Source organism: Leopardus geoffroyi, chromosome C2, assembly GCF_018350155.1.
Source record: "Leopardus geoffroyi isolate Oge1 chromosome C2, O.geoffroyi_Oge1_pat1.0, whole genome shotgun sequence".
Taxonomy (NCBI): Eukaryota; Metazoa; Chordata; class Mammalia; order Carnivora; family Felidae; genus Leopardus; species Leopardus geoffroyi.
In genome coordinates this window covers 146,701,947-146,715,784 of record NC_059333.1, presented here as the reverse complement: position 1 = coordinate 146,715,784, position 13,838 = coordinate 146,701,947, and the positions used below count along the sequence as shown (strand labels likewise).

The 13,838-nt window shown below is 45.9% G+C and overlaps 1 protein-coding gene across 1 annotated transcript in view; it reads right to left on the bottom strand.

Annotated features, from left to right (window-relative positions):
- TGFBR2 (transforming growth factor beta receptor 2) overlaps positions 1 to 13,838 on the bottom strand; it is a 90,356-nt gene that overhangs the window by 36,182 nt on the left and 40,336 nt on the right. Inside the window, exon 3 of the mRNA XM_045436415.1 lies at positions 10,882 to 11,072. Within this exon, the coding sequence (XP_045292371.1) occupies positions 10,882 to 11,072 (191 nt within the window). The remainder of the gene's footprint in view (positions 1 to 10,881; positions 11,073 to 13,838) is intronic.

Here is a 13,838-nt window from a genome sequence, read left to right as displayed (position 1 = left end):
GGGGTCTTTATCACATGAACAGATGCCAAGCCAGCTTTTGGTAAGCTACTTTTCTGCAATCAATCGCCTGGACCTATATGCCTGACTTTACATGGATCTGTTAAGTTTCATTATTACTGGCCATCCCAGGCAACTAAAACCCTGATTCTGTTTCTGCTGCGGTAGACAGGCACTCCTTCCACCATGCTCATCGTCCTTCACGTTCCTCCTTGGGATACAGATTCCTGCTACTTCTGTTGCTGTGGCTTTAGGAGGGCAACCAACATTAACAGAGAGCCTAAGTCATGCCAGGCTTTGCCCAAGAAATGATCACCTGTCGTATGAATGCCTGTTTCTCCCCGGGCAGAGCCTCAACCTGACAGATGTTCCATGGGGCCACATTTTTCTTCGTGTTAGTCTTCCGACCACTTTGGAGAAGCATGTTAATTATTCACACTATCAATCCCCCTTCGGTCACTTGAAACACAACTTGCCTCTTTTTCTGGCTTTTTCCACGTGAACCACAGCTTGTTGCAGTTCCTCCCACCTGAGGGTCTCCACCTCCTCCAACTGTGCACACCTCCCCACCTCCCGCCCCACCTTGTCTTTGCCGGGGCAGCGGTACCCCAGTTTTCCATCCTACCTTCCAGTCACACTTTGAGCTTTCAAATGATGCCGTACAAGTTCACCAGTTCTAACACCTCGGATGCCTCCACCCAGTAACGCGCTTGGCCGTGTTCGGGAGTAGCTGCTTGTAAGTTACAGAGAGCACGGTATTACCCTGTGTTAGAGAACCCTCCTGTTCCTCAGGCATGTGGTAATACAGGTATTTTGTTTGGTTGTTTTCCTCTTCCTCTAACCTACAAGGCTGCATTTTAGCTACTTCCTGTGGTGGTTGCCATTCTCTAATTGTTACCATTCTTTTCCAGGTTATATGAGGTACATGGTGAAAAATAGAAAAAATATTTGGCAGAACAAACTGTCTTGAGTTCAGTGGCTCCCAACACTGGCTGCATATTAGAATATCTTAGGGAGTTGTGTTGTGTTTTTTTTTTAATCCTGATACCAGGACTCAGACCAATTAAGTCTGAAACTACAGGGCTAAGACCCAGTTAATGAGTGGTTTTTAAAGCCTCTCAGGTGTTTCCAAAGTGCAGCCAAAGCAGAGAACGACTTCAGCTGGATGGGAGAAATAGGTATTCTGAATAGGATGGGACCTGGAAAAAGAAGGAATGGAAGGAGTTTTAATGCCCACATTTAGGATCAATTGGATTTTTTTAAACTATATTTTTTAAATTTATGTTGAGAGAGACAAAGAACAAGCAGGGGAGGGGCAGAGAGGGAGAGAAAGAATCCCAAGCAGGCTCAGTGCTGTCAGCGTGGAGCCTGATGTGGGGCTTGAACTCACAAACCGTGAGATCATCATGTGAGCCAAAGTCAAGAGCTGAACCCTTAACCAACCGAGCCACCCAGGTGCTCCGGATCAATCGTTCTTGACAATGGAACATGCTATATCCTAATGAGGCAATGCGAGGTACATTTTTTTTTTAAGAAAAAACATGAGTTATGTCCTTAAACTGATGAAATGTTACAATGGATGGACCCCACTCCTCTGTAAATCATTCCACAATCTAATCCCAATAGATCTAGCTGTAGATCTAGGATAAGGTCTAAACACTGGGATATTTAAAATTTATTCCTTACATGAAGTCAAAGTGGACTTCCTGTACATCCACGTATTGGTTTTCATACCGTTCTCTAAAGCAAAAGATAAAAAAAAAAAAAAGGTTCCTTCTTAATGAATGTATAATGATTGCTGGTAAATTTGATATTTACATAATTAGCACCATGCAGGAGTGATTTCAGGATCAGAAAAGGTTTTACAAAATCTTGTCAGCCAGATGTCCAACTGGTGGTAAATACAGCCTCTGGAGTTTCGTATGAGCGGAAATGAAAGTCAATTTCATGGTGGTTAGCTAGCTTCCTGGTGTTTTTCCACTGGTGGGGCGCTGAGACACTTGTAAAATAGCCAAAGGGTCTCTGCGGACCCTTTTCACAGTCACCCATCCATGTGTTGTTTGTACAGCACAAGGAGGTGGTCATGGGGGTGATGAGAGACTACAGACGTCCCACCTTATTGGACCAAATGTTTAACTGGTCACTCACATCCAAGTGGATGGGATTCGAGATTCCACTCTGCCATGATTCACAGTGGAATGAGGTTCCAGTGTAGACAGATTCACAACCAGCAACCACATCCAACCTCAGAGCATCTTTGTTTACTTTGCTGCTTAGGGAAAAAAAAAAAAAAAATCTACAAAGGCGAGTTGCTTTGCCCGGAGACGCCACAAATACATTCTAAGCTGCACTTGACTGAGTCACAATGCCCTCTGGCATGTACGATCTTTATTATTTCCTTGGCCAGACATAGGCCGTATTCACAGATTCAGAGGATGCTTTCTAACCTAGCTCATTCATAACCAAAGGCTCCTTCAGCACTGAATCATCACCTCAAATAACTGACTTCTCTTCCCAGGAATGAAACCAGTGAGTTTAATCCATAATTTTCCTCCTCTTCTAACAACTCTTCACAACCATATTTCCACACTTAACTTTTTTCTCCTACATTGAGACCAGAAAGTAAATCTGGTTTGCTTCTCCTGCAACAAAAACGCACAGCTGGCGGGCCAGCTATTTTGAGTAGCGACTGCACAGTTCAAAGGCAGCACACCCAGGACTCACGGAGCTGCCAAAGCCCCTTTATTCTTCTCATTTCTTCCACGTGAGAACGAAGAGTTTCCCCAAGAAGCCAGCCCCGTGATGCTGGGACGGAACAAACACAAAGTGGGATTTAAGGGAAAGGGGGCGGTGCTCCCAGGTCCTCTCCGACTCAGAAACCGATACGAGTCAATAAAGTGCACGAGGCATGGGATCGATACACGGAGTGCGTGTGCTGGATGGCGCGAGGCCATGTTATTAAGGTCACAATAGGTCCGGGGGGAACCAGCTGGCTGAGATGTTCTGCTAGCAAGTTAAACACAGACAGGAAACCGCGTGTCTGATACTGTAAAAAAATCATTTGTCTTCCTGCCAGAGTTAGGCTTGCAAACCGAAGAGGCTGTTTTCATTTAAAAGAAATTCTACAATGAGAGAGGAAGGAATGGAACTCTGTGGCTACCGGGAGCCCTGGTCTCTCTTCTCTCAGCCTCTCAGGTTCAAGGGCATGCTAACTGCAAAAGTCTGCACGTAGCTGGCACGTCAGCAATGAGACAACACATTGGGTGGCAGCCTGTATCGGACGGTCTGTTTCTCTGTTTAACCACATCGGTTGAACTCTGAGTCAGAAGTGGTTTCTAGAGTCCTCGTTTCTAAGTTGATGACAAATAATTGATGTGTTTACTGATAGTCCCATCCTGTTTAACAACAACAACAACAAAAATCTCATGTCACCTACAGATAGAGACAGTAGGGAAAGAAGACAACAAAAGTAAAAGGCGGGTTGTGGAATGAAGGTAAACAGAAGATAAATGTGGAATACAGGCAGGCAGGGGTGGTGTCAGTAGCCACATTACTTGCTAGATGCTCAACTCAGTTGGTACTGAAGGGGGGTGTACGAAAAACACGCTCTCCATCAGGGGTTGAAGTCTGTTTCTGTAAATGAAGTGTTACTGGAACACAGCTGCATCCACTTGTTTACAGGCTGTCTCTAGCTGCTTCCACGGCAGGACCGAGCAGCCGCAGGAGGCAGACTCTGTGGCCCAGAAAGCCAAAAACTATTTCCCAACTGGTCCTTTAGCAAAAAAGTTTGCTGACCTCTGTTCTATATGCCTCAAAGTGTCCATAAGATCAGACACAAACGGGGCCCCAGAGGGGAACGGTCTTTCTAAGGCAGAGAGCTGAGAGAAATTTCTCCCAGCTTCCTCCTGAAGATACCACCACCATGCAGGGAACAGTTTCCCCAACAGCATTCCTTACCGTGAACATATCACCCTGATTTCAGTGCACAAAGCTCCTTGATCATCTGGCTGAATCCAATGATAAGTAATAGTAATATTTACAGACAACGTTTATTGAAGACTTGCTCTGATCCAGGTACTATTCTAAGTCCCCTAAGTGAATGAAGTCATTTATCCTCACACTTATCCTGGTCATAGGAAACACTATTTCTATCCCTATTTTTCAGAGGGGAAAGCCGAGGCGAAGTAGTCCACTCAAGGGACAGTTTAGAAGTCGCTTAGTTGGGATGTAAACTCGGATCATCTTACTGGGGGGGAACCATGAGCTTCTCAAGAGATGGGCATCCTGCTGGCCATTCTTTACGTGATAAACGTTTCTCACAAACCCACGAACAGTGGAAGCCTGAGGTTGTACTTCGTGCCAAGGACTTGCTGAATGGTGACTGTGTATTGCAGTTCAGTGACCAGTCATGTGCCCACAGAACAGGCAGCCCCTTATGTGAAGGGTGCAAACTTGCACGGGTGTAAGCCTGATTTAAAAAGCATACACGACCCACCCCACCCCCAACCAGACCTGACTGTGGAAGGGTGAGGGCACTCCCTGAAGAAGAGACGAGATTCTCTGATTCTCTGTGGGTAAAAGCTGGAGAACCAACGGTGGGATCTTGGGAAATGCATGCTACTCTCTGGAGACCCATTTCTTTGGGAGTAAAATGAAAAGTGTAGATAAGCTTCTTTCATAGGACTCATTTCAGCCCAAAAAAAAAAAAATGTGACTCAAAAAAAATAGGAGAGGACAAGCACTGGCAAGGAAGGAGAGAAAAGGAAAATGTTGGGACTGCTGGTGGGAAGGTAGCAGCCACTATGGAAAACAGTACGGTGGTTCCTCAAAAAATTAAAAATAGAAATACCATACTATCCAGCAACCTGACTTTGGGGTAAATAACCCAAGGAAATAAAAACAGGTTCTCAAAGACATATCTATACTCCCATATTCACTGCAGGATAAATCCATAATGGCTGAGATATAGAAATAACCTGAGTGTTCATTAATGGGTGACTCAATAAAGAAGATGTGGAATATATCCATATACAGCCATAAGAAGAGAATTCTGCCATTCACAACAACATGGATGGACCTTGAAGGCATTAAGAAAAGTGGTTGCCAGGGCCTGGAGGGTCAGAGAAATGGAGAGAGGTTGATAAAAGGGTACACGTTTTCAGCTACAAAGTGAGTAAGGTCAGAGGATCTAATGTAAAACACAGTGAGTAGAGTTGAAAATGCGGTCTTGAATAATCGGAACTTGCAAGTAGCGTTTAAATGTTCTCACATACAGACAAATAGGTGGGGTATGGATGTGTTTAACTAGATGAGAGGAATCCTTTCATAACGTATGTGTATATTCTAAATGTCTTACAATTGTATTTGTCTATTATGCTTCAATAAAGCTGAAAAAAAATGATGGCAGAAAAAAAAAAAAAAATAGGACTCTGGGAAACAGGACAACATCCCTGCAAGTGGTTAGCCCACGTGGCCAACCGACAGTAGACTCTCAACCCGAAGCAGTGATCACGGCTGCTACTGTTCTAACTGTTCTATGAATTACCACGGCCTGGGCCTCGGACAAGGCTTCAGCTTTCTGGCTCTTCAGTTAAGGAAGGCGTTGGGTCTCTGGCCTTAAAACCAAACTTTTCAAAGTTCACGACTTGAGTTTAATGCTAATTCCCTTTCCTGCAGAGCTCATTTCTAGAATGAGCAGCTCAGCTCCAAGTCAGGACGAAAGGTGGGATGGCCAGGAGCCCAGTCACCTGGGACAGGAAGTTCCTATAAGTCACTTTCTTGTTTTTCAGGTACCCAACTCTGGCAGATGACCATAACAAACAACTGAAGAAGAAACTGATTCAGGTAAACTCTTTGTAAAGTTACTCTATTACTTGTCCAGGGCTCCCCGGGGCTATTAAACATCTCCTCTGTAGACCCAATTGAGAACAACGTCTTAAAAGCATTCCTAAATGTCTTCTTGCTTTGGGAAGTATTAGGGGACAAATCCCACAGACAAATTAGCATAAACATTATCATGCAAACGAAAGAAATGTTACCTAAAACGGGCCTGGTATCTACAGGCAGACGCTAGCACAAAGTCTGTGGAGCGAACAAGACATCAGGTGTGTAAGAAGGTGTATCAAGAAATGAACTTTACCATCACTGTTGAAAAACACTCACATTTCCCTGAGGAGTTCCGTTACGCGATTCATGAATGGACCGAGTACAGTATATTTAGCTCATTTCCAAAGAACCAGGGTTAAGACCAAATGCACTCCTCTTGGGCTGATTAGCTCAGCAAGTTGCCAGCATGAACTTAATGAGACCCATCTCTGGTGCCGTGCCTAGCTGGGTGATTTCACACCAGTGCTTTTCACACTTCAGCGTGCAAACAAATCACCAAGGACACCGTTACAGGGCAGATGCTGATGCAATAGGTCCCGCAGGCTGTGTACATCTAGCAAGCTCCCTGGTAATGCTGGTGTGCCAAGACTCCGTGTATGAAAGGTTTCCACCATGCAGGAGAGCTGTGCTCCTTGGCATGGGGTTCTCCTTCCCCAGGGAGGAAGGAGTAAAACAGAAGGTACCTACTGTGCGCTGGCTACTGAGCTGGGCCCTCCCGGCACCACCTGTAACTCCCAGCCACCCCAGGCCACAGGCCCCCCACTATCAGCACTAGGCGGTCAACAGTGGCAGGCCATTCAGCGAGACGGGCACGTGGCCCCAAGCAAGCGTTGGGCTGGAAAAAAGAAGAGGGGGTGAATCCCTCTAGCAAGGACAGAGTGTGATTACCCTCATCACTAATCTGAAAGGCACTTGTGAGTCTTCCTAGTTTTATTTAGCTGCCTCCTGCTGTGATTCTGAGTCAAAACAGGAACAACGTGCCTAATTTGTAATATTATCCTGCGATGTCAGGGCTGTGGTTAGCTTTGATTAGAAATCCTAGACCCAATACGCTCCCCTTCCTCTGTGAAGGCATGCGGACGATGAGGCTCAGAGTCCAGCAAAGCAAGCCCCTCCGTGTATGCGAGAGGGGTCTCAATGCTCTGCTGGCATGCCATGGTCAAAACCCGACCGCACGACCTCAGTGCCGGAGGAGACCTAGGCACCGCACAGTCCTGGCCCAGGTCTTAACCAAAAGTGCCAAACCTGTACAAAAAGCCCAACGAACTCCAGCAGCGAGGAGTGACTCCCCACGCTGTACTGGGCACTGACGTAAGGGCTCCGCACGCACGCATCTATTCAATTCTGACAACATCACAACACCGCCCCAGCCCCCAACCCTGCCCTTTAATTTCCATTTCATACCCAAGAGGGCTGAAGCAGGGAGACATCAGGTAACTGGCCCAAGGTGGCAAAGCTCATAAGTAGTAGAACAGGCCATCGATGCAGGGAACCCACCTCGGGCTCCCACTCTTAACCAATTACACTACACTGTTTCTCTTTCCTAAAACAGCAAAAAAATCATCTCCTTGCTCTAAGCGCTGAAATTGAGTGTCTTCACTGCACTTGGAAACCGTTTATGGAATGAATAAAGCCGAGTGGTTGCGTTTGATTCTTAAAGTTTCAGTGGGAGATCGATCACCGCGTAATGTCTCTGCAAAGTGGATGTGTCATCTGCAGATAAACAGGACAGCTGTTTGCTCAGGGTTCCCTCCTCCCACATTCTATGCTCGGTCCTGGAGCCTCACAGGTCTCCTCTGACTAGCAGCTGTCACGAGGCCATCAAGAAGGACTAACACAACCACCCGCTCTTCTAGCTGGAATCTTCGGTCTGGGGGAGTCCAGGGGCGGACTGGGACTTCTCGGAATTCTACACAACACCTTTTAGCAAGACAGAATCTTTCAGAGACAGGATTCATTCTCGCTGAATGTCAGCTATCGTGGCTAAGAGCCCTGGAAATAAGATCTACATTTAAAAGGAAAACCATGGGGCTTACTTTTTGCCCTTAAATATTTAAGAACAATGGAAGGTGTGAGTAATTATCACTCACAGTGTTTGCAGATCAGAAATCTGGCCACAAGAACAGAGCACCGTACGAATAAAAATACAGCATAAAACACTTTATAGTGTTTGTGTTTGACATCTTATTTGACATGGAACGGAGAACTAAAAATTGCTTCAAGACATTTCATTCCTCAGCATAAGAAAGAGATGGTGGCAGTAAGAAGGGATGTGGCTCCCCAAATGTTGCTAATTATGTGGCGTTTTACATGGAGGAATTATCCCACTGCAGAGAAGGGAGATGCCTCAAAGGCAAACACTCCCTGGAGCATTTTAAGAGACTTTGAGGTCATCCAGACAATCCAGTCATCAGCTGTGCTGGATTTCCTGCGTTGTAAATGAGAAACTGCCTTTATGCTGATTATCTTACCTCATAAGGAAAGAAACAGTCTGATAATGAGTAAGAGGGAAAGTACAGACATGGGCCCATGATGATCACCTGAGTTGAAATATACTGCAAACTGAAGCCATTAATATCTTCTTCTTCTTCTTTTTTTTTAAAGAAGAATTTTGGCCCCTCTTTTTTTTTTTTTAATGTTTATTTATTTTTGAGAGAGAGAGAGAGAGAGAGAGAGAATGAGAACACAGGCTGGGGTGGGGCAGAGACAGAGAGGGAGACAGAGGATCCAAAGCAGCCTCTGGGCTGTCAGTGCAGAGTCGGATGTGGGGCTCCAACCCATGAACTGTGAGATCATGACCTGGGCCAAAGTTAAGACACCTAGCTGACTGAGCCACCTAGGCGCCCCTGAAGTCATTAATATCTTAAGAGCTTATAGTAATACAACTATATATTCAACTTTGAGGCCATTTACTAACTTTTGTCCCTTCTGGACAGAATAAACTCTCCCACTGTGGATAAACCAGTTTGCAAAAGGAGAGAAAAGTTTCATCGATGGCAATAAACCTGTTTGGATATTCTACTATTAGAGATTAATCCCTTAACCTTAGACTGGGAGTTCTTTGAAAAGGTGAACTACTTGGGGAAGGTTCATGTGTTAAGTCAGTATATCAGGTGTTACCATGCTTTAGTGTGATTTAACACAGTTATATCTTCCCACCTAACTCAAATTACACAAGAAAAATGAGACAAATGGATCATAGGATGAGAAAATAGGAGGGAGGGGTAATTTTCGACAGTGTTGTGCTGACAAGATGAACGTGTCTGACTCTGTACAGAGAATCTGGAATAGGTAAGGGGTTAGACAAGAAGAGGGGAATGGGGGTTGGCGAAAGACACAGAGAGAGAAAAAGGTGGGTCAGCAGTGCTTACGAGCACCATACACAAAGCATGAGACCTCGTTTTCCATCGCTGCGATACACATAGCAGCAGGGATGCTGCGTAAACCCAGAACTTGTGTTCTAAAAGGATTTTTTATTGAATCAGACCTCCTTGGGGCTGAAATCTATCTTACAGAAATATTAGCACAAATGTACAAGACATTTTTGCAACGATATTCAACGTAGGATTAAGTGGAAAAATGGAGACAACTAAATAATCTACCAACAGGGAATGGTTAAATCAGTCATAGAAGATAATCCACATTATGGAACTTCTAGACAATAATTAAAAGGCATGCAGTATATCCATATGTATTGTCTTATTTAAAAGGAGAAGTAAGGGGGCTGGGTGAAAAAATACTGTCAAAAATATTTATAGTATGATCAACTATTTGCACTGAAAGGTGAATGAGGGTATGGGATGGATAGATGGATGGATGGATGGATGGATGGATGGACGGACGGATGGACAGACAGATGCATGGATTGAAGGAAGGAAGGAAGAGAGAGGGAGAGGAAATAGGGAAACAGAGGAGATAAGGAAGGATAATATGAATGGATGACAGAGACAAGCATGCATCCAACAAACTATTCATATTGATTATCTACTGGGTTGGGAGTGAGGAGAGGAAACTTACGTACTTCCATTTAAAATTTTGGGGCGCCTGGGTGGCTCAGTCGGTTAAGCGGCCAACTTCGGCTCAGGTCATGATCTCGCGGTCCGCGAGTTTGAGCCCCACGTTGGGCTCTGTGCTGACAGCTCAGAGCCTGGAGCCTGTTTCAGATTCTGTGTCTCCCTCTCTCTGACCCTCCCCCGTTCATGCTCTGTCTCTCTCTGTCTCAAAAATAAATAAACATTAAAAAAAAAAAAATTTTACAGGCTGTGGATTGTCTGAATTTTTGATAAGGAACACATACTATTTTTGTGGTTAAAAATCACTGAATAGTGGTTTAAACTGAAGGAGTAGTGTGTGCTCTCTTTTTAAGCTGAGTGAATGTTGAACTTCAAAGATGGAGGCAAGACTCTAATCTCATCTTTCCTTATAAACCCTGGGTCATTATTTTCTGTCTGCATTTCAGCTCTCCTCAGAGACGGGGCATTAATAAGCACCCTTCAGACAAATCCTGAGAACAGGTACACAAAACTTCTTGACTTAATTTAAAGTAAGTCTTCAAAGTAAGACAGCCTCCTCCAATCTCTAGACCAGTAGTTCTCATATTTCAGCGGCATCAGAATCGCCTGGGGGGCTTATTCAAACACAGATTGCAGGGCCCGCACCCAGCGTTTCTACTTCCACAGTCTGGCGTGGGGACCCGGAATCTGCGTCGCTGACAAGTTTTCAGGTGATGCCGCCGCGGCTGCTCCAGGGACCGCACGGAGAGCCACCACTGTCGGGGAAGAAACTACTGGTTGCAGGCCAAGAAGAATGTGGGCCCTATGAGCCAGATTGGCTGTGGGCCAGGACCAGCCCTGTTACTCCTTAAGCACCTCGTCCCGCCAGGTGCCTGGTTCCTAATCCACAGAGCGTAAGCTCCCTGTCTAGTCCCAGAAGGATGGAGCCTGAGACTCTGGACACAGAGGAAGCGGGGCTCCAGACACTTAGGGGAAGAGGACTCACCTTCTGAGAAGATGATGTAGTCATTGCATTCATCGGTGCTACAGGAACACATAAAGAAAGTCTCGCCCAACACCTTTTTTTCCTTCATAATACACTTGGGAGAAGCAGAGTCTTCAAGAGCAATTCCATGGTAGGTAACCTTGGGGTCATGGCAAAGCGTCTCTAGGGTTATGTTCTCATCGTTCTTTCTCCTAGGGTGCAAAGGAGAGAAAAAAGAGGACGGATAAATACGGTCTTCTGGGCAGAAAAGCGATCTGGCCTGTGTTGCCTTCACAAAGTCGTTCTAACAATGGCAGCTGGTTCCTGTTCTCCAGCATTAACAGGCTGTCCTCCAGTCCCCTGTGCTTTTTCTACTCATTTTGGTTTTTCCATTGCGTAGTCTCAAAACCCATTTATGTCCGTAAACACGAAGGCTTTCCTTGGAGGCCGTCCTGCTGGAGAATTGTACACATTATGTCTTAATTAAATCAGTAGAAAGGAAGGCACGGTAAACGGAAGATTGCTAGGGACTCAGGATTAAACCTTCCATCCTGAACGCACCACCGGGCTCATGCCGTATCCCCAGTTTATCTGGCAGGATGAGGGTCATGTCTAGCTTCTACAATGTTCTCACCGGGCCCCAGAGCACTATGAGCGAGGGCGTGTTCCGTGTCAGCCGATTGCTGGGCTGAGCAAACGGAACAAACTTCCTAGAGGAAGGACTGGCAGTTTCCCGACTCATAGAAAGGGACAGAAGAGGGGAAAAAAAAAAAAAAAAGAAAACACACAGGAAAGAATTGCAAGGTGTTCTTCATGTACAGTTCGGTGAAATAGTTTATGCTGTCTTAAACAAATTACTTCTACATTTAGTATCCCTTCACATCACATATTTGAAGCTTAACTCAGTGAAGGGCTCAGAGAATCTCCCACGTGGCATTTTACTTAGGCCCTAGAAAATGCTCAGCTGGCTGTATGTGTACATTTTTTTTTTAATTTTTTTTTTAACGTTTATTTATTTTTGAGACAGAGAGAGACAGAGCATGAACAGGGAGGGGCAGAGAGAGAGGGAGACACAGAATCCGAAACGGGCTCCAGGCTCTGAGCGGTCAGCACAGAGCCTGACGTGGGGCTCGAACTCATGGACCGTGAGATCATGACCTGAGCTGAAGTCGGACGCTTAACCGACCAAGCCACCCAGGCGCCCCTGTGTACATTACATTTAAAAGTGACATGATTAATGTCCACTGTTATAACTGCAAAAGCCAAAATAAAACTCTGGCATCCTTGAAAATGTGCATCATTCTCTGCCTGTTTCAATCTGCTCCTCATAAAGTTGCCATCTTGGAGGACTGTGTCCAACACCAAGGTTGGTTTGACCTCTTTCCTCCCATCTCTGACCTCTTCAGATGCAAAATACGTGTGGTCTTGAAAGGTAGTCTCTATATCTGGAGCGGGGGTTGTCTAGGGGTGGGTCTAGGGAAGGCCTCAATGACCATCAATTTGCAAATATAATCTCCCGTGGGAAGGATTCTGAATGCGTGCGACTGAGTGCACACGCGTGCCCACATGCCCACACACACTCACCAGCTGCTCCCCTCCCGGCAACAAGCTCACTGCTTGCAGCAAGGCAAATGGGAGGCAGGTTGGAAGCAAGAAGCAGCTGAGGTACAGCCCTCACCTGGAAAACAGGTAGGCCATGTCCACAGGGGAAGAGCAACTTTAACAGTACCACCGCTAGGGTATTAAATTCCAGGACACTAATGGGCAATATGTCAACAAGGATAAGAAGAGCAGAAGTAAGGGTACAGACAGAACGGTCCAACCAGGAATACAGACAGCGCGTCTGGCATCCACGCAACCTAGGGTTGGCTCCCGCAAACGCAAACTTGGCCCTTGGCGAGAGAGCTCAAGGGTTCTGGAACTAACACTCCAGCAGGCACGAGAGAAGCACGCCCTTGCTGAGCAGGTCCCTCCTGGTAAAGGAAATGCCACAATCGGAATCCTTACTCTAGGGTGGCTAGCAGGGAACAAAGCGAAACCCAACTTGGCATGATCACACAACGAACCATGCCTATTTAAAAAACCCACTTATCCTTCACCCCAAAGCTACTGAAAGTCTTGGCAAAAATGGCAGGCATGAACCAAGAGCACCTCCCTCCCTGCCCCCACCGCGAGGGGGGGTGTGTGTTGTGTGCGTGCCCAGAGATGGTTGCTTTTTGGTTCGGGTAACAAACTGAAGGCTGAGTCTTCTGTGCCCCCCAAGGAAAAGTATGGTGTCTCTTCCTTGTGAAGCTTCTAGAGCCCAAGGAATGGAATGAGGAAGGAACTGTGGGCCGTGAAGGAAAGCTGCTGTATAATCCCTGGGCAGCTCTCTGAGCCTCTTGCCTGTCATCTCCTCGATGCTTAGAGAACTAAAATTGCAGAGAGGAAATTCAATTAGAATACTTGAGTCTGGGGAAAGTCCTTAACTGCTTTCTCCACTCACTCCTGTAACAGTGCTCCCTGGCAGGCAAAGCCGACTCTGAAAAACATCTTTAGATACAGTTGAGCATAGGAAGGGAGAATACGATGGAATAAATACAGACTTCTTTGTGCTGAAACATTTGCTCTGAGCCATTAAAGGGGTTTGTCAACATCCACTCAAAAACAGAAACACAATAATGAAATTAACTTTGGGTCCAAATTATTTTTATCCTTGGCAAGAACGTACGCGTCTGACACGGTATGGGGGCGCAGCTGACATCAGTTAAACGAACAAATGAGTCAATGAACGAATGAAAAGAACACCGCGACGAAAAAGGCACTGGCATGCACGAGCAGGGGTACAGCCTTTCCATGTCCACATCTGGCTGTTAGCTGGGCTTCCCTGGAAACGGACCTTAAGGCGAGATTTCTGCGAGTTTCTGGAGAGGCACCTGTAAGGGATGAAGGAAGGAGCACTTCCCACAGCAATGCTGAGCCACAATGCAGGTCACAGC